This window comes from Sorex fumeus, unplaced genomic scaffold, assembly GCF_029834395.1.
Source record: "Sorex fumeus unplaced genomic scaffold, SorFum_2.1 ptg000123l, whole genome shotgun sequence".
In the NCBI taxonomy this organism is placed as follows: Eukaryota; Metazoa; Chordata; class Mammalia; order Eulipotyphla; family Soricidae; genus Sorex; species Sorex fumeus.
In genome coordinates, this window is record NW_026606180.1 from 6,634,610 (window position 1) to 6,653,080 (window position 18,471).

The 18,471-nt window shown below is 59.8% G+C and overlaps 1 protein-coding gene across 1 annotated transcript; it reads right to left on the minus strand.

The window, feature by feature from the left end:
- Positions 1-298: 298 nt before the first annotated feature.
- Positions 299-14,714, minus strand: LOC130044690 (unconventional myosin-Ig-like). Its single transcript, XM_056137321.1, has 21 exons — positions 14,571-14,714; positions 14,389-14,482; positions 13,145-13,310; positions 12,924-12,977; positions 12,203-12,298; positions 11,241-11,360; positions 10,573-10,797; positions 10,324-10,469; positions 9,578-9,692; positions 9,311-9,481; positions 9,163-9,233; positions 7,374-7,448; positions 7,091-7,223; positions 6,355-6,521; positions 5,947-6,154; positions 2,455-2,678; positions 1,979-2,123; positions 1,389-1,493; positions 1,033-1,146; positions 713-867; positions 299-455 (listed from the first exon to the last, which is right to left on the minus strand). The coding sequence occupies exons 1-21, from the start codon at positions 14,608-14,610 to the stop codon at positions 299-301; spliced, it is 2,781 nt and encodes a 926-aa protein (XP_055993296.1). The 5' UTR covers positions 14,611-14,714.
- Positions 14,715-18,471: the final 3,757 nt, after the last annotated feature.

The following is an 18,471-nucleotide window of genomic DNA, read 5'->3' on the forward strand; positions in this document are numbered from 1 at the left end:
TCCAGGCAGCCCATCACAGATGCTGTTCCAGGGCAGCTGGTCAGAGCCCACCTGGCTTGTGTCCGCCCAGCGCCTCCATGGGCCTCTGCCAGGATGGGACCAAGTGAGGGGCGCTGTGCAGCTGGGGCGGACCGGCCACAGGCTGTGAGGACGTGCAGGCCCCAGGGAGGCCGGCCCGGCCCCTGCAGGCGCACCGACTCCTGCGGCAGGCGTGCTGGGGGACTCTGGGGCACAGGGCCGCAGGGGGCACACACCCAGCCGGGCAGAAAACCAACGTTCTTTATTGAGCTGGGGCCACTCAGGGGCCCGGCCAGAGCAGGGTGAAGGCCCCGCGGGCGCAGCGGAAGTCGGGCTGGGCCTGCTCCGGGCCACGCTCCACCGATACCAGGCGCCTCGTCCCGCGCTGGCTCAGGGGGATGCAGTCGGACACGCGCACGGCCAGCGGGCGGCCCTGCCTGGGGACAGGGCGGCGGGTCAGGGCGCCTAGTGGGCCGGGGGCAGCTCGCCCCTGGGGACACGGGGGTGGGACAGCTCACCCCTGGGAGCACAGGGCTGCAGAGAGCTCGCTCCTGGGGACGCGGGGGCCAGGATACCTCGCCCCTGGGGACACGGGGGCCAAGGCAGCTCGCCCTTGGGGACACGGGGGCTGGGGGCCGGGACAGCTCACCCCTGGGGACGCGGGGGCGCGGGGAGGGCAGGCAGGACAGCTCACCCCTGGCAATGTGCGGCCAGCACGCCCACCAGCTCTCCCACGCGGTTGTCCTGTGGGGGCTGCGCACAGTGCAGACACACCACCAGGTCGTCGTGGCCCTGTGCGTGCAGCACCACCAGCTGGTCCCGCCCACTGGTCACGCTCAGCCCGGTCACCTGAGTGAGGGAAGGGTCAGGGTACGCACCACCCCGCGTACACAGCCAGGACGGACGTTCTTCTTCCTTCCGAGCCCCCAGGACACACTCTTGCCCCACCCTGCGTGGGGGATCTGCAGAAGGAGCAGAGGGTAGGGGTGCGCAGGGGGTGGGAGGGACACTCACCTCATGGATGGGCAGTGCCCGCATCACGCGGTACCGCCGGCCGGGCTCCAGCTTGTACAGGTGCCGGTCAGTGAGTAGGAGCGCCCGGTCCCGGCGCTTGCTGAAGCGGTTCACCTGCAGGGTGGCCATGGGGGTCACTTGTCCACACTTGGGGCACTCTGTGGGGGTGGCCGGCTGCCCCCTTCCTTACCTCTGATGGCAGGAGTTTTAGGAGCAGTGGACAGCCCTGAGCTGGGGCTGCCCTGTTGCCCCCGCCTGGTCCTGCCCACTGTCCCCTGGCCCTTGCCTCCTTGGTTCTGCTTGTCCCTTGCACCCCACCCTGGCCGTGCCCCCCCACCCTGGGGAGCCCTCCTCACCTTCCGGACGTGGCAGGAGAAGAGAACCGTGCTGAAGCCGTCCTTCTCCCTCAAGCTCCTCAGCTGCTGAGCAAACAGATCTGAGGCTGCAGGGTTGTCTGTGGCCTGCGGACAGAGGGACCAGCTGGCACGGGGTCCTCAGTACCCCTTGTGGACCAGCAATCGCCCTTCCCCTAGGGCTGACCCCGGCCAGCCGGCTGCTCCCCAGGCCTCAGATGCATGCCCATCCCCCTCTCAACCCCTGGGTCTCCGGGGGGTCTTTGTTGCTGGGAGGCCCAGGCCCAGCAGGGTCAGACACGTTTCCAGGCAGGGCCTGGGACTCACTCCCGCCACCACGGGCTCTGCCTGGGAACCCGGGGGGCGTGCTGGGAGCGGGGGCTGCGCTGAGAGCAGGGTGCAGGCTAGCAGGGGGAACATCTGGAGGGCAGCTGTGAGCACAGCAAGGCTGAGTAAAGAGACCCTGCGACTGCAAAGAGCAGAGAGGGGCAGGACCCATGGACAGACAGACAGACAGACAGACAGGAGGGAGAACGCAGCTGGGCTGGGCAGGGCCGCGGGTCCCCCGTCTCTCGCCAGCTGCCAACACTCACCGAAGACAAGTAGTCCTGGCTCCAGGCCCGCTGGCAGCCCCAGTCCGGCCGCAGCCCCTGCAGGGCACCCATGGCCGCAACCTTGGCTTTGATCTGGGCCACATCTGAAGGGGGGATGTTCTTGATCAGCTGCCACGCCCGCCACCTGCAGGGGTCAGAGGGCGTCGTGCATTCCCGTCCAGGTCCCGTGCATCCCATGCAGGCTTTGCCTCTCTGGGGCCTGCTGCCCCCTGCAGGGGGTCTCAGGGCCTCTGCCAGAGAACTCCCGCCCAGCCCCCCAGGCCCACTCAGAGGCAGTGTCCCCTTTCCCGAAGCCCGGGCCTGACCCCCCCCACCCCCTGGCACAGCAGGGGCATCACGGGCTCCAGGCAGCTCGGGGCAGGCACAGCGGCTTCTCCCACGAGGGTCCCTGTGTCCCCGAGGGGCTCCGATCCTGCTCCCCTTCACCCAGCAGACGCTGGCGGTCTGAGTGGTACCTGCAGAAGAGCACCTGGCAGGTGTCCTGGAAAGGCTGCAGCACGGCGGGGGGCGGGGGCCAGACCATGTCCCGCCCATACAGCGGGGGCTGCCGCACGGCCTGGAACTGCTGCTGCAGCCTGGCCAGGTGGGCGCGCACCTTGTGTCTCCGGAAGCAGCGCATGATGGTGTAGACGGCCCGGAGCCGCCGGCAGCGCCACCGGGCCAGGGTGCCCCGCCACGCCTGGGGAGAGGACGGAGGGAGCCCTGGGTCAGGCCTCGCTGGGCCCCACGACGCCCCTTCCCCTACAAGCACTGCTTCTCTCTGAAGCTCTCCCTCACCCCAGCCTGAGACTCTGGCTACGTCTGGGGCTCTGCCAGGAGCAGGTCCTAGAAGGAGCGGTTCTCGCCACTGCCCTGAAGTTGCCATTCCAGGGCTGGAGAGAGTGCAGTGTGGATGGCCTTTGCCTTGCACAGGACCGGCCTGGGTTCAATCCCCAGCACCCCATACCATCTTCTGAGCCCTCCCTGAATCCAGAGCCAGGAGTGAGCCCTGAGCACTGCCGGGTGTAGCCCCCAAAAGAAGAAGCTGTGATTCCTACAGCTGGGCACCCCCACGTCCTCTGTGAGGTTGGGGGCACGCTCTCTCCTACAAATGCATCTGACCTGCTTTCGGCTGACTTTGGGCTTATAGGAAAAGTGAGACAGAAGGCTACCCCAGGGCGACCCAGAAATAAGCCCCTCCCAGGGACAGCAGCCTCGACTGGAAGTTGACAGGGCGTGGACACTGCAGGATGGCCCAGCAATGAAGCACAAACTTTCGAGAAACCCTGTGCTTGAGATCATGATATTGTGACAGACTCAAAATGGGGGGTTGGAGTGATAGCACAGCGGGTAGGGCATTTGCCTTGCACCCGGCTGACCCAGGTTCGATCCCCAGCATCCCATATGGTCCCCCCAGCACCGCCAGGAGTCATTCCTGAGTGCATGAGCCAGGAGTAACCCCTGTGCAAAGCTGGGTGTGACTCAAGAAAAAAAATACCAAAATGGGTATCTGGCTGTTGGTTTGGTTTGGGGGCCATACCCACTGGTGTTCAGGGGCCACTCCTGGCTTGGAGGTTGGGAGTGCTCCCTGCAGTGCTTGGGGACCATATGGTGCCAGGGATAAAACCCAGGCATCCCCATGCTACAGCCCTTGGAACATCTCTGCTGCACCCAAGTCACCCCATATGTTAAGGGAGATAAATGAAACGTATTGTCACTGATGGGTTCGGTACTTTGAGGGGTGTTTGGGATATTCCTTTCAGTTCTGGGAGAACCTGTCACAACTCAAGATGGAACCAGGGTCAAGCCAAGAGCCTCACTCCAGCCCTCTGGGTTCCAGGTTTTTTTAATTGCTGTTTTTGGGATACCCTGGCAGTGCTCAGGGCTTACTCCTGGCTCTGTGCTCAGACATCACTCCCGAGGGTCCAGGGGACCTCTTGCTGTGGTGGTGGTAGGACACATGCAAGGCAAATGCCTTAAGCCCTGCACTGTATCTGGAGAGGGAGGGGCATGGGGCGAGCTTAGTGATAGCGCTCAGGAGACCCGATCTAATTCCCGGTCCTGAAAAAAAAAGAAAAATGGTAAGAAGATGTCATATTTGGGGCTGGAGAGCGTTTAAAGGACTGGGCATATGCTTTGTGCAAAGCAGGAGGCCTGGGTCCCCAAGCACTGTCAGGAGTGAGCCCTGAGCACTGAACTAGGAATATCCCCCAAGCACTGCTGGTTGTGAGCAAAAACGAAACAAAAAATAATAAAGTAAAAAAGATGCCATGGTAACAATAGGGCACTGACCTACATATTAGATACTGAGATGTATTTTTTATTTTGTCAGTGTTAGAGTTCTTAAACTGCTGATGTGAATTTGGATCTAAAAATTAAAATACTAGTTCTTAGAATATGCTTCCTGAAATAGGGTCCTATGATGTGATTCCACACACCCACACACACACACACACACACACACACACACACACTCCTTTATGTGAATGTGGAGAAAAAGTGAGTACACAATCGTCACCATTTAAATCTTTCAGCGTTGCTGCTAAAGCGATAAAAAGTTATGGGGAGAGGTGGATAACAACAAGATGATTTTTGAGCAGACGTTAAGGGATTTCAGCTCCTAAATAACCGGTTCCCAGGCTGGAGCGATGGTACAGCGGCCGGCCCGGGTTCCATCCTCGGCAGCCCACGTGCTTCCCTGCTACTAAGCTCCGAGTCTCTGAGCACCGCCCGGTGTGACCCCCAAACCAAATCATACCAAGCGTTTGTATTCCAGGCACCAGGCGGCGCTGTGGGCGCGGGCAGCGGCGGGTTCTCCACTAGCCCTGCTACCTGCCCAGTGGAGGACAAAGGAAGGAAGCCAGAGGCTCCCAAATTCTCACGCCTCCAGATCTTGTTTGGAGCCCCTCGATTGGCCGCAGCCTGAAGCTGGGGACCACGGAACCAAGGTGACCTGGGAGGCACCCACACTTGTTGCCTGAGTAGCGCTGGGGCGGCCCCTACTGTCCCCAGGGTTCCTGTCCACCCTGGACGCTCGGTGCGCAGAGCTCACACCCCTCCCACCCGTTAGCGGAGCCGCCCCGCCCCGCCGCGCCCCGCCCCGAACCACCCCGCACGCCACGCCCCTTCTGGCCCCGCCCACAAGACCGCATACCAATGCTTGAGCCTCTTGGCCCGCCCATAAAGCCCCGCCCACAAGGTCGCGAACCTTTGCTTGATCCCTCTGGGCCCCGCCCACACGCCACGCCCCTCCTGGCCCCGCCCACAAGACCGCATACAAATGCTTGAGCCTCCGGGCCCGCCCACAAAGCCCCGCCCACAAGGTCGCGTACATTTGCTTGATCCCTCTGGGCCCCGCCCACACGCCACGCCCCTTCTGGCCCCGCCCACAATACCGCATATCAACGCTTGAGCCTCTGGGCCCGCCCATAAAGCCCCGCCCACAAGGTTGTGTACTTTTGCTTGATCCCTCTGGGCCCCGCCCACACGCCACGCCCCTTCTGGCCCCGCCCACAAGATAGCATACCAGCGCTTGCGCCTCTGGGTCAGCTCACAAGATCGTGTACCATTGCTTGATCCCTATGGGCCCCGCCCACAGGCCACGCCCCTCCTGGCCCCGCCCACAAGACCGCATACCAACGCTTGAGCCTCTGGGCCCGCCCATAAAGCCCCGCCCACAAGGTCTCCTACCTTTGCTTGAGCCCTCTGGGCCCCGCCCACACGCCACGCCCCTTCTGGCCCCGCCCACAAGACCACATACCAATGCTTGAGCCTCTGGGCCCGCCCATAAAGCCCCGCCCACAAGGTCACGTACCTTTGCTTGATCCCTCTGGGCCCCGCCCACACGCCACGCCCCTTGCGCCACGCCCACACGCCGGTGCTTGCCCCGCCCCCTATGCCACGCCCATACGAGTCTCGCCCACGGCTTGCTCCGCCCCGGCCCCGGCCCCACCCCGACCCCCCCTCACCTTCTGCAGCAGCAGCACGATGATGGGGATGAGGCGGGCTCTGCTCTGCTCCAGCGTGACCAGAGTTCGGGGCGAGCGGATGAACAGCTTGCTGTGGCCGAAGGCCACGTCGTCCTGTAGCCCGTGCTGCTCCAGGAGGGCGGCCACGGCTGCCCGGTCGGAACCCAGCAGGTGGTTGGGCCACGTGTACTCACAAGTCATCTTGTACCTGTCACCGCAGGACCCGCAGAGGATGTGAGCCCCCCGGGGTGAGCTCCCCCTTGGCGCACCCTCCGGCCCATCCCTGGCCGCACCTGCCCTACCGGCCCCTGCCGCCCCACCTGGCCCAGCCCTGCCGCTGTGCTCCGCCTCCACGCCCTTGGCTCACTGGCCTCTGCAGCACGCAGGGACAGGAGAGGGGGTCTGTACCTGAGCAGAAAGCGGGAGTAGGGCTGGCGGGAGGCAAAGCCGGCCCTGCGGACCCTCACATTCTCCAGCAGCCCCAGGTACGTGACCTGGTGGCAGCAGTGACTCTCATCCAGCCTCCTGGCCACCTTGTCCTCGTTGGGCTTGATACAGCGAACATAGAAGGGCTCCTGCCAGGGACAGGACAGTGTGGGCTGGCCACTGCCGCAGGCCTGGAGCACTGGGACAGGAGAGCTGTGCGCAGTGGGGAGGAGGGGAGCTCAGGGTGGTGGTGGAGCAGGGCCTGAGGCTGGGTAGCGCAGAACAGGCCCCCGAGACCAGTCGATCTGGGAAGCTGTGCCCACCCATCCCATCTCTCACTTCATAGGCTCTCAGGCTGTCCTGGGTATTGTCCAGTCACCCTGGCCCCCTGTGGCACCTGCCTCTTAGCTTCCTAAGACAGTGCTCCTATCTGGTGCTCCCATCCAGGGCTCCTTGCTCAGTGCTCCAGCCCAGTGTTCCTGTCCACATGCTCCTGCACCACGGAACCAGCTTTTGGCTTCCCCTGTTGTCCCTGTGACCCCAGGGCCATGACCCTCAAACTCAGAGCAGGAATCCCCAGACCTCACCATAAATCCCACAACCAGATTCTGCTGTTCACGCCGTGAGAGGTGTGAGTGCAGCACACTGGGTGGCCACAACCTCCCCCAGGACACGCGGTTGCGGGTCAGGCAGAGACAGTGGCTCTGGGAGGCCATACCTTGGAGGCCAAGTTCTCCACCAGGGCCACCATGGAGTTCTTGAAGAGCGTGCCTGCTGTCAGGGGCCTCCTAGTCACCTCAGTGATGTCCTGCTGCCCGTCCGGCCACATGGCCCGCACGATGGGGTCCTTGCTGTGGACACAGGCTGAATGCCCAGCTGCCCTGCCTCAGCCCTTGAAGCCCCATGGCCTTTGGGCGGGGCTGGGGGGTGGGCTCAGAACTGAGCGGCCTGAGCCTCTGGCCTGCAGCCACCCCTGTTGAATGCAGCGGGTGCCCCGTTACCTGTTGTACAGGAGCCGCTTGAAGTCCTGAAAGAGGGAATCTCTGTTCTTGTCGATGAAGCCCTCCACCGAGTACCTGCGGGCACAGGTCTGTGAGGGTGTCTGCGAGCCCCTTGCCCCACCTGCCCGGCTCTCTCTCCCATGCTCCCCTGAGTCACCCGCGCTCCCAGGGAGAACACTTCTTCCAAAGACGCACTCACAACAAGTTACTCGAGCTCTCTGTGCTTGCTGTGCCAGACCAGGCTCAGCACCGTTTCCATGAGTCTCGGTGACGGCCACCGGCTGCACCTCATGAGCACTGAGGACTCAGACTCCACTGCCTTGTTCCTCGCTAGAAAGCTCAGTGCCACAGTCTAGGTTCTACTTCTGGCGGGCTCAGGCAGCTGCCCGGACCTGGCTCCAAGGAGCTCCCACCTCCACCCCATAGGATCTTGGGCCCCAGTGCATCCAGTGACTTCTGCGTGGGAGGGTGCTCAGACTATGGACTGGTGAGCAAGCGTCTGAGCACGACCACAATGGGAATGTGACATGAGCCTGCAAGAGCACTGCAGTGAGAGCACCGTGATCCCTGAAGCATGGGAGCACCACAGCTCGAAAGCGCACACACAGACATCCAGGGGTGAGCAGTGCCACTGGCCACCAGGACAGCAGCAGGCGACTAACTTCAGGGCTTGCATGTGGGTCTGGTCAGCAGATCTGACCGACATCCTGTGTTCCGTTCATCCCATCCTATTCTTCTGTTCCTTTGTTCTGTTACTGGACCACACCTGGTGGTGCTCGGGCCTCTATGCTCAGGCTCTGTGCTTAGAGCTCACTCCTGGCTGTGTGCTCAAGGAACACTACTGGCAATATTTGTGGAACCATATGCAGTGCCAGGAATTGAAGCGGGTTGACCGCGTGCAAGGCAAACATCTTATCCACATACTAGCTCTCTAGCCCAGATAAAGATCTTTATTTGTTTACTATGATCGGTTTTTTTTTTGCGTTTTGGGTCACACCTGGCGATGCACAGGGGTTACTCCTGGCTCTGTACTCAGAAGTTACTCCTGGCAGTGCTCAGGGGACCCTATGGGATGCTGGGAATCAAACCCGGGTCGGCCGCGTGCAAGGCAAACGCCCTACCCACTGTGCTATCTCTCCAGCCCCCTGATCTATTATTTTTTGACCATTTCTAAAGCTGCCCGGGGATCAACGCAGGCCGGCGGCATGGTTACACACACCTTATCTGCACTAGCAGTCTGTTTTCCAGGGGAACACTTTTATTAATCTATCTTTTATTTTGGGGTCATGCCGAGCAGGGCTCAGGGGTTCCTCCTACCTCTGTGATGAGGAATCACTGCTGGGAATGTTCATGACTACATGTGGTGCCAGGGATGAAACCGGGGTTGGCTGCATCCAAACAGCACCCACTCCGTTATCTCTATGACCTGGACAGGTGTTGCGTAAAGTTCCCCCAAAGATACACCTGTACTTGAAACTACTGTTTCAAGGGTCACTCCCTGATTTTTCCCTTGCGAGTCCGGTGAGGGGTTTGATTTCTGTGTTTTCGGAAGGGGGTGGGGGCGGCTGCGGACCGAGTGGGCAGGGAGGGCTCTTGCCTTGCTCGAGGCCGACTGGGGTTGGAGCCCGGACCCCCAGATGGAGCAGCCGGGCGTAAAAATTCCTGGGGTAGACAGAGCCAGGGCAGAAGCAAGCGCTGAGCACAGCCGGGTGTGCCCCCTCAGGAGAGCGTGGGAGGGGGGGCGCAGGGGTGCTACCCCTCTTCCACCCCCTGCCCGCACCCGCCTTACGTGACGTCCCCCGCGTAGTGCTTGATGCGGAAGTCCCGGCCGAACTCCATGGTCTTGTCGGTGGGGCACAGCTGTGGGGCAGCACAGGTGAGCAGGGTGGGCGCGGCCCGGGCCCCGCCCGCACCGAGGGCGCGCGGCGCGGGCGCACCTGGCGGCTGCAGTAGTGCGGGTGGTGGCGGTGGTGCGTGTCCAGCGTCTGCAGGAAGAGGCGGTCGGTGACGGTGCCCGCCGTGCAGCAGGCCTCCTCCAGCACGGCCAGGATGCCGCGGTGCGGCCGCTCCACCAGCTCCACGATGGCCGCGTTGTTGAAGTACTCCACCTGCACACAGTGAACCGAGCCGCCAGCACCTCCTCGCGCGCCCCGTGCGCCCCGTCCCAGGGACGCCCCGCCCGCGGCCGCCCGCGCCGCACTCACCGCCTGCCAGGCGATGCCCTCCCGCTCGTACTCCTCCTGCTCCTGCTTCAGGATGAGCTGGATGAAGAGCTGCTGCAGCTTCTCGTTGCAGTAGTTGATGCAGAGCTGCTCAAAGCTGTCGGCGGGCCGCGCCCAGCAACGTGCTTCACTGCACTGGCTCTGGCTCTGGGGATTCCCCCCACCCCCACCACCACCACCTCCCTCTGCCCCCGCCTCCGCTCACACTCTTCAAAGCAGTTTTGGGGGGCTGGAGCCATAGCACTGCGGGGAGGGCGTTTGCCTTGCACGCCGCCAACCCGGGTTCAGTTCCCAGCATCCCATAGGGTCCCCAGAGCACCGCCAGGAGTGATTCCTGAGTGCAGAGTCCTGAGCATCGCTGGGTGTGACCCAAAGAGAAGAAAATAAATAAAAGGAAAGGCTCTCTTTCTCTCCCCGAAGCAGTTTTTGGTTTGGATCAGGTGTTAGGGCCACATCGACCGTGCTCATGGCTTACTCCTGCCTCTGCACTCAGGGATCACGCCTGGTGGGGCTCGGGGGACCCTGGAAAATGTCAGGCATCCCTCACTTAAAGGGAAGTGAGCCCAAGATTTTGTCTTCCTGGTCACCGCCAGGTGGACAGCACAGGATGAGGCATGAGGCAGGGACCAGTGGGGACAGTCCCCAGGAGCCTGTTCCCTTCCCAGGGGCACTCCTGAGAAGAAGGGGGCCCTAGTGGGGAGCGAGTGGGGGTGTCCTTGGTCACCCACCTGTTGACTGGGAGCACCTCGAAGCCGTAAATGTCCAGCACACCGATCACCGTGTCCTTCCCGTGGCGCCTGGGGTCCCGGTCCCGAGGCTCCATGACACCGTTGATGCGAGCCACGACCCACTCGAAGAGTCGCTGGTAGATAGCCTGCGAGGACGCCAGGAGCCTGTTACCAGGGCTGCATCTGGCCCTGACCCCTTCGGGAAGGCTGCTTGGGTCCCACCAACCCTGCCTCCTTCTCCCGGAAAACCTTAGCACAGGCATCGCGGGCATAGCTGGCCTCCGCCGACGTGTGGCCCTTCTCAATGAGCTCCCGGCCTCCCGAGGCCACGGTGCGGGACAGCAGACAGCGCAACAGCATGTCCCGGGGCGTGGCGGTCAGCTCAGCCACATGGTCCACCAGCTCCTCTGCCGCCACTGCCACATGTCCTTGCTCTGGCCCGTCCTCTGCCGTCTCCACAAACTCGATGTTTCCCTGGTGAAGGGAAGCGTGAGTGGACTGGGCTCCCTGCTCCCTGCTGGAGGGGTGGAGGAAGGGAGGGCAGTGCAGGCGGGCAGAGCTGCCTTAGACAGCCGAGACGGGCCCGCGCCTTCCCCAAGACCCCCGGACTCCTGACGGATCCCACTGCATGACTGCAGCCGCGTTCTGCCCCTCCTGCTCCTCCAGATCCCGCGGACGAGAGGCTCAGAGGCAGCGAGTGACCCGCCAAAGCCACCCAGCTCCGGAATGACAGAAGACGCTGGCACACCAAGCACAGCCTCATCGCTGGGCACGACATGCCTCGTTCTGAGCAGGAACGAAGCTCAGGAGGAGCCTCAGCCAAAGCCATTGCATTTTCAGCAGAGGGGAGCTGACCAGAGGCCTCCCGAGGCCGCTGTCTGTGCAGTGGGGACGCCCCAGCCCCCTTGGCGGCTCACCAGGTGCAGTATGGCAGCCAGGACCCGGCGCACGGAGCACACCTCCTCTGCACTGAACCCAATCACCCGCATGGCCTCTTCCACCGCCTGGTGGTGGCTCCTCTCATCCGTGTCCAAGGCCTGGGGGCGAAGGGACTCAGCACACCAGGGCCAGACGGAACCCCAATCCCTCTGTCCCCGCACTGACCTCCCCCCAAGACCATCAGTCAGGGCCCCAGACGACGCCCCGTGAACAGCTGCCTCGTGCCTGCACCAAGACTGCGGGACAGGGATGGATCAGCCAGGCTCACAAAGAGCTCAGCCCCGCCCCAACTACACTGAGCCCCGCCCCGCTCACACTGAGCCCCGCCCCATTCACACTGAGCCACGCCCCCACCTACTCTGAGCCCCGCCCCACTCACACTGAGCCACGCCCCCACCAACACTGAGCCCCGCCCGCTCACACTGAGCCCCGCCCCATTCACTCTGAGACCCACCCTCACCTACACTGAGCCCCGCCCCACTCACACTGAGCCCTGCCCCACTCACACTGAGCCCCGCCCCACTCACACTGAGCCCCATCCCGCCAACACTGAGCCCCGCCCCCACCTACACTGAGCCCCGCCCCACTCACTGAGCCCAGCCCCACTCACACTGAGCCCCGCCCCACTCACACTGAGCCCCGTCCCGCCCACACTGAGCCCCGCCCCCACCTACACTGAGCCCCGCCCCACTCACACTGAGCCCCGTCCCGCTCACACTGAGCCCCGCCCCCACCTACACTGAGCCCCGCCCCACTCACTGAGCCCCGCCCCACTCACACTGAGCCCTGCCCCCCTACACTGAGCCCTGTCCCGCCCACACTGAGCCACACCCCCACCTACACTGAGCCTTGCCCCACTCACACCGAGCCCAGCCCTGCTCACTCTCGGCCCTGCCCACCTACACCGAGCCCTGTCCCCCTCACGCTGAGCCCCGCTCACACTGAGCCCCGCTCCCTGGCGGGTGAAGTTGTACAGCGCAGGATTTCTCTGCAGGTGCAGCGCTCGCAGCTCCTCGTCCTCACACCCTCTCAGCATCTGTGGGACCATGGCACCCTCAGTTAGGGTCCCTGAGTGCCGGCTGTTCCTCTACCTCCACAACTCGCCCCTCCCGGGCATCCGGAGATGGTGTGGACATTGCCAACGAGCTGGTAGCTCTCACTTTGGAGATCAGAGTCCACTGGAGTGAAAAGCTGTCTGACACAGCACCCAGTGGTTCCGACCCATATTTGGCTGGTTCTGACCCCTCTCCAGGAGAAACAGGCTAAATGCCCCTCTGGAACAAGCAGAAAGAGCCCCCAGTTGTACCCAGAGCTACCATCCTCCCCCTCCCCCCACATGGTCTTAGCACCCCCAAGGGGGTGGGGGTGCCCACACTGGGGAACACTGGTACTGAACCCAGTCTATAAGAACCCACATCAGGGGTCATGCAGTGTAGACACTGTCCAAGACCAGGTAGAAGCAACTTTAGCGACTGACACAGCTTCAAACAGGGGATCGGTCTCACTCAGTGGATCTGCCAGTGTAGACTTCCAGCATCCTCAGAGCACCCACTAAGTGAGCCAGACCTGATTTAGACGCAGGTCAGTCATGGCGTAGACACAGCCTCAGTGAAGCTGGGTAGGGAGGGTGGTGGGGTGGCCCTGCCCCCCATGTAGCCTACCTGGTAGAAGGAGTGGAAGTTCCTCTCCCCCACGTGCTGCTTGAGGACCCGGGACTGTGAGGAGAGGGGGTGACTGAGTGAGGCTTCCACTGCCCCAAGCACAGCAGGAGGCGGGGGCTTGCTGGGGAGTCCTGGGGCCCTGAGGAGGAACTAAGTGCGGGTGCCCAGCCAGGACACTTGCCAGGGACCTGGGCATGGCAGGGGCTGTGCGTCATGCCCACCTTCTCCAGCAGGTAGCTGTGGATGTGCCCGCCGATGGGGTCCCCTTTGAAGTCGAAGTTGATGTCCATGTACTTGCCGAAGCGGCTGGAGTTGTGGTTGCGGTTGGTGCGTGCATTGCCGAAGGCCTCCAGCACGCAGGTAGACTTGAGCAGCACCTCCTTGACCCTGGACGGTGGGGGCGGGGGACTGTCATGAGGCAGGCCCCTTGCTGTGGGGATGCAGCCCACTCCAGCCCTCTCCGTGTGAGGACCTGCAGTCTGCGGTGGCCTTCACTCGGCTGCCCCATGTACACCAGGGACAGGGAGCCTTCCTCACAGGTGCTTGGAAATGTTGCTGCCACACAGCTGTGAGGCATGAGCTGGTGTGAGGTGGTGCAAGATAGTGTGAGGTGTGAGGTGTGGGCTGGTGTGAACTGGTGGGAGGTGTGAGCTGGTGGGAGGTGTGAGCTGGTGAGGTGTGAGCTGGTGTGAGGTGTGAGCAGGTGTGAACTTGTAGGAAGTTGAGATGGTGTAAGCTGGTGTGAGGTGTGTGCTGGTGGGAGCTGGTGGGAGGTGTGAGCTGGTGTGAGTTGGTGAGAGTTGTGAGCTGGTAAGAGGTGTGAGCTGGTGGGAGGTGTGAGGCTGGTGGGTGTGAGCTGGTGTGAGCTGGTAGGAGGTTGAGATGGTGTGAGCTGGTGGGAGGTGCCGACCCCAGGAAAGCCTCTGCTTCCCAGTACATCGGCGCCCTCGTTCTTTCCTGAAGGAGACTGCCACCAACTTGTATTCCTTTTCTCCGGAGCCCCATCTCATCCCATCTCCACACGAACCACTATGTCCCCACGAGTCCCCATGTGTAGGACAGAAGGACTCTGATTTCCAGATTCATACTCTCTACCCAAACCTCCTGCCTACTGTCCGGGGCCTTTGTAACCACTGGCCAACGTCCCTTCTGTCGGGACCCTTGGGAGGGACTGCGGCAGCGCGGCACCTTGGCAGGGAGGTTTGCAGGGTCCTCAGGGGCTGCTCTGGGCTCAGAGCTCAAGGCAGTGACCAGGCGACCGTGTCGTGTGGGGTCGCACGCCGTGGCACGCAGGCGCTGGGCTGCCGGACGCTGTCCCCGGCTGGCCGAGCTGCCTGTTCCGAGCATGTGGCGCACCCTGGAGCCTGTGGGCAGCCGGTGCCCTGAGCCGCACCTCTCCACCTCGTCCCTCTGACGCCCTGAGCCTCACCTCTCCACCTCGTCCCTCTGACGCCCTGAGCCTCACCTCTCCACCTCGTCCCTCTGGCTGGGGTTGGTGACTGCGGCGATGTACTGCATGATGTGCTTGCTGGCCTCCGTCTTCCCTGCCCCGCTCTCCCCTGGGGAGGAAGGGTGAGATCAGTGCCCCCGTCTAGCCCACACCGGCTCGGTCCCCTCCCTGGCACCAGGTGAGGCGGCTGGGCGTACCTGAGATGACGATGCAGGTGTCCCTGGCCCGCTGCTTCATGGCGCGGTAAGCAGCGTTGGCCACCGCGTAGAGGTGGGGCGGCCGCTCGTACAGCTCGCGGCCCTGGTACCGGGCGATGGCCTCGGCTCCGTACAGGGGCAGCTCCTCATAGGGGTTCACGGACACCAGCACCTCACCTGTTAAGGCGCGGATCGTGATCTCCCTTTAACGACAAAGAGACTCCAGAGACTGCAAACAGCAAGCAAGGTTTATTGGAAGACTGGCTAGCCAGGGTCAAGCCGCCTACACAGACACGCAGGTCAGTTAGGTGAGGCAAGACCCCGAACTTCTTCAAAGGGGGTCTTATATAGGCCTTCACTGGCCGTTACAGCAAAGCCCGTGCATTTCATAGCCAATAGATTTGTAACAACATGTGATGCTTTCTTAACCAATCCAATTAAGGGTACATCACTTCCTAGCCTATAGTTTAAAGATCAGCATTTTGCGTCGGTGCTTAGGAACTGACAGGTTTTTTTTTTTTTTAATTTTTTTTTTATTTATTTATTGAATCACTGTGGGAAAGGTTACAAAGCTTTCAGGTTTATGTCTCAGTCATGCAAATATCAAACACATTTCCCTTTACCAATACTTATTTTTTACCATGAAGAACCCCAATAAAACCCCACCCCCCACTCCTCCCCGTCCCTGTGAGGCAGATGAATTCTAGTTAACACTCTATCTGCTTTGATTAGATTCATTGTTTCAATAAAAGATTCACCACTATTATTTAGAGTTTACCCCCCCCCCCCCAAATCAGACATGCTGAAAAAGCATTGTGACGTGATTTGCTTTCTACGGCTGGGTTCAAGAATTAAATGTTGGTTTTGGGTTTCTGCTCTTTTACCTATTGACCCTGGAAGTATTTCTACTGAAAGTCAGATAGTTAAGAAATTGGTTTCTGTGTTCTGGAGTCGTGGCCGTGCTGGAGAGCCGCTCGCGGGGGGCAACCGGTGGCCTCGGTAGGGCGTGAAGGGCGGAGCGAAACGCCCCCCTTCCCATGAGGTTCTAGTCGCCCCCACACTCGCGGCTCATACCTGCTGTCCACAAGGCTCCCATGTGGCCGCCATCTTTCTTTCCAGAGAGGAGAGGGCGAATGGGGCAACACCCTTTCCCCTCCGGCAGACTTGATGGCCTGGATCAATGCATAGTCCGAGGAACTGACAGGTTTTTAAGGCAGTCCTGGGTCTTGCAACATGGGTCTTGTGAGAGACATCCGGTTATCTGGTCTGACCCCCACCCTTCGAGTACCTGTATCTGAATTCCTTGCTCAGGGGCAGAAAAACCAGTTATTTTGCAGTGCAGGCTCCTATAAAGCGGATCTGAAAAAGGTTATCTAGACCTGTTCCTTGAAAAACAAGTGATTTTGCAATGCAGGTTCCTATTAAGCGAAGCTAAATTAATTCTGGTGGTAGTCCATTTCGGGCCTGTCCCTTACATTCCTCCCTTTCTCCACTTCATACTGAGGAATCTTCCTCAGCAGGCTGTAAAATCTGATACGGTTGTTTTAGTACCAGTAGCTGGACAGTGTTATTTTGGTGCCTAACAAAGTTCACAAAGCGGTTGAGGACCCAGGGACCAACAGTCACCACGAGCAAGGGGATGACAACCAGTCTGCCTGGAAGCAGGATGGAGGCGGCCTGAGTGGGCTGGCTGGGCGTCTGGGTCACCGCAAAGCCAACTCTTCGGAACTGTCGGCAGCGTTGTCAGACAGCAGCTTTGGGCCACTCTGCTGGGGGACTGCAGGTGCACAGCTCCTGCCAGGCCCAGCCGACCATGGCCTGCAGACTAGCCCCACTCAGCAGCCCTCTTGCTTGCTGCCTCTGGCTCCTGGAGCTCGGGCTGTTGATGTGCACCTTTGCACAGCCTGCCAACCACTCTTCTGCTCAGGACTGAGCTAGCAGAGACCCTGCCCCCCAACCACCTGCCCGGGGTGAAGCTCGAGCTGGACGGGCACCTCAACCAGGACTTCCATCAGGAGGTGTTCCTGGGGATGGATACGAACGAATTTGAGGAGGACACCGAGCCGTGCTGGAGCAGCGGGAGCTGATGGTCATCTTCTCCAAGGTGGAAGCTGACACTGACAGGAGGGTAGCTAGCCAAGGAGACTGGTTAAACCAGGACTTGTGCCAGCTTTCCTGGGCCTCCCTTTCTCTTCAGCGCTGCTCAAGGCACTCCCCAAGCTTGGCCGTGGAGTCTCAGACCATCCCTGTGTGATCAGTATAGAGAAGCAGCATTTTTCTCCCAACACCACACATAAATCCCCATTCTTCATTGCCTTGGGAGGGGGCCTTTCCTGTCTACCTGCCTACATCCTATTGCCCCCCCCCCAGAGATTCCACCACCTTGAATCTTTAAGGGAGAATGGCAGAAGGTCCGTCTTCTGGAGCTGCTTCACGCTGACAATGGGGCGCTGGCCCTGCCTACACAAGGGGTGAAATCTCATGCTACCTCAGCTTTTTAGTGGCCCTCCGCAATGAATTGGTTGGGTTCCTGAAGCTATCTGAAAGAAAAGATCAGTTCGATTAGACTGAGGGATATCGCTTTGAAATGGTTAGACCCTGGAGGAGTAGAAGTTCCTTTCTGACCCAGTAAGGACAGAGTTCTCTACCCACAGGTTTCGCTGATAGAAAAATGACTTCCTGTGACCAGATTTTTCTACTGGACACAGAAACACCAAGCAATTCTCTGGCTTTCTCAGTGCAGATTGGAAAAGCTTCTGCCCATACACTGAAGCTATCAATAAGAACCAACATATATTTATACCTTGAACATATGAGCATTTGATCATTTGCATAAACCCAAGCTGCGATCCTCCTCTAAGTTCCTTGATGCTGAATAGGTGTTAGGAGAGAAGGATCAAGATTTCCACTAGGTTCATTAATGGCACAGAAAGCACAGTTCTGAGTTACTTCTACCTTACTTGCTACTGAGTCCCTTTAATAATATTCCACTGCATTGGTCCAGGAGTTAGCAACTTTCCTTGTTGGTAAATCATCCATCATCTTCCTTTGGAAACCTCCAATGTCCATCGTTCCTCTTCTGCAGAGCATTCTGGCTTAGAGGAAATATTCTCTGGTGTTAATCCCATGATGCAACCAAAATTAAGAGCTGTTAACATCCTTGTTCTCTTCAAATGACTGTTCACAGAAAATGAGATGCAATACAGAAAGTATAGAAAGAAAATTCACAGTATTTTAGAACTAGATATTAATACAATCTATTTTAACCAGTTTAGATGCCCTTTCTTGACACTTTGGCCAATTCACAAACTGGGGGGAAGCAATTCTGCACTTTGAGATGAGCTTCACCCTAGTAAGACTCTGGCTTCCAATGCTCTGATCAGACAAGTGACAGCATGTATAACATTGAATTCCTTTATAGATTAGTCTGTTTTCCTACAGTCAGTAAACCAAGTTTTATCTAAATTTCCCAAAAGAGGGGGTATCTTTCAGATCAAGATTAGGATATATTTATTCAATCACCTCTGTAGAATTAGAAGCTGGTTCTTACAAAAAAACGAGTTGCGGAAACATGGTTTTCTCTTCACCTTCATTTTAAAATTTTGCAAGATAGTTTAACAAACCTGGCTTGTTCTTTTGCATAAACACAGTAAGATTAGAGAACTCTCCATTTGGGATACCCCATTATTTACTGAGAAGTCCTGGGGATCAGCTAAAGACAGGAGACACACCAAAAGTGACATTACTCTTATCTGGCACATCAGAGCTACCCAGGCCTGGCCAGAAGATGTCCCGCGATGAGCTGGATGGATGTCCTTGAGCCTTCAGGTTGAGCTGGATATGGCTTTGGGCCTCATTTTCCACAGAGATGCCCCGGCAGAAAGGAGTCCATCCCATCCCT

Coding starts and splice junctions, on each gene's coding strand:
- LOC130044690 (XM_056137321.1), bottom strand. CDS start 14,610: ATGAAGCAGCGGGCCAGGGACACCTGCATCGTCATCTCAG. Junction 13,311..14,388: donor CAGAGGGACGAGGTGGAGAG/GTGAGGCTCAGG, acceptor CCCACCGTCCAG/GGTCAAGGAGGTGCTGCTCA. Junction 1,494..1,978: donor GCCAGGACTACTTGTCTTCG/GTGAGTGTTGGC, acceptor CTCTGTCCGCAG/GCCACAGACAACCCTGCAGC.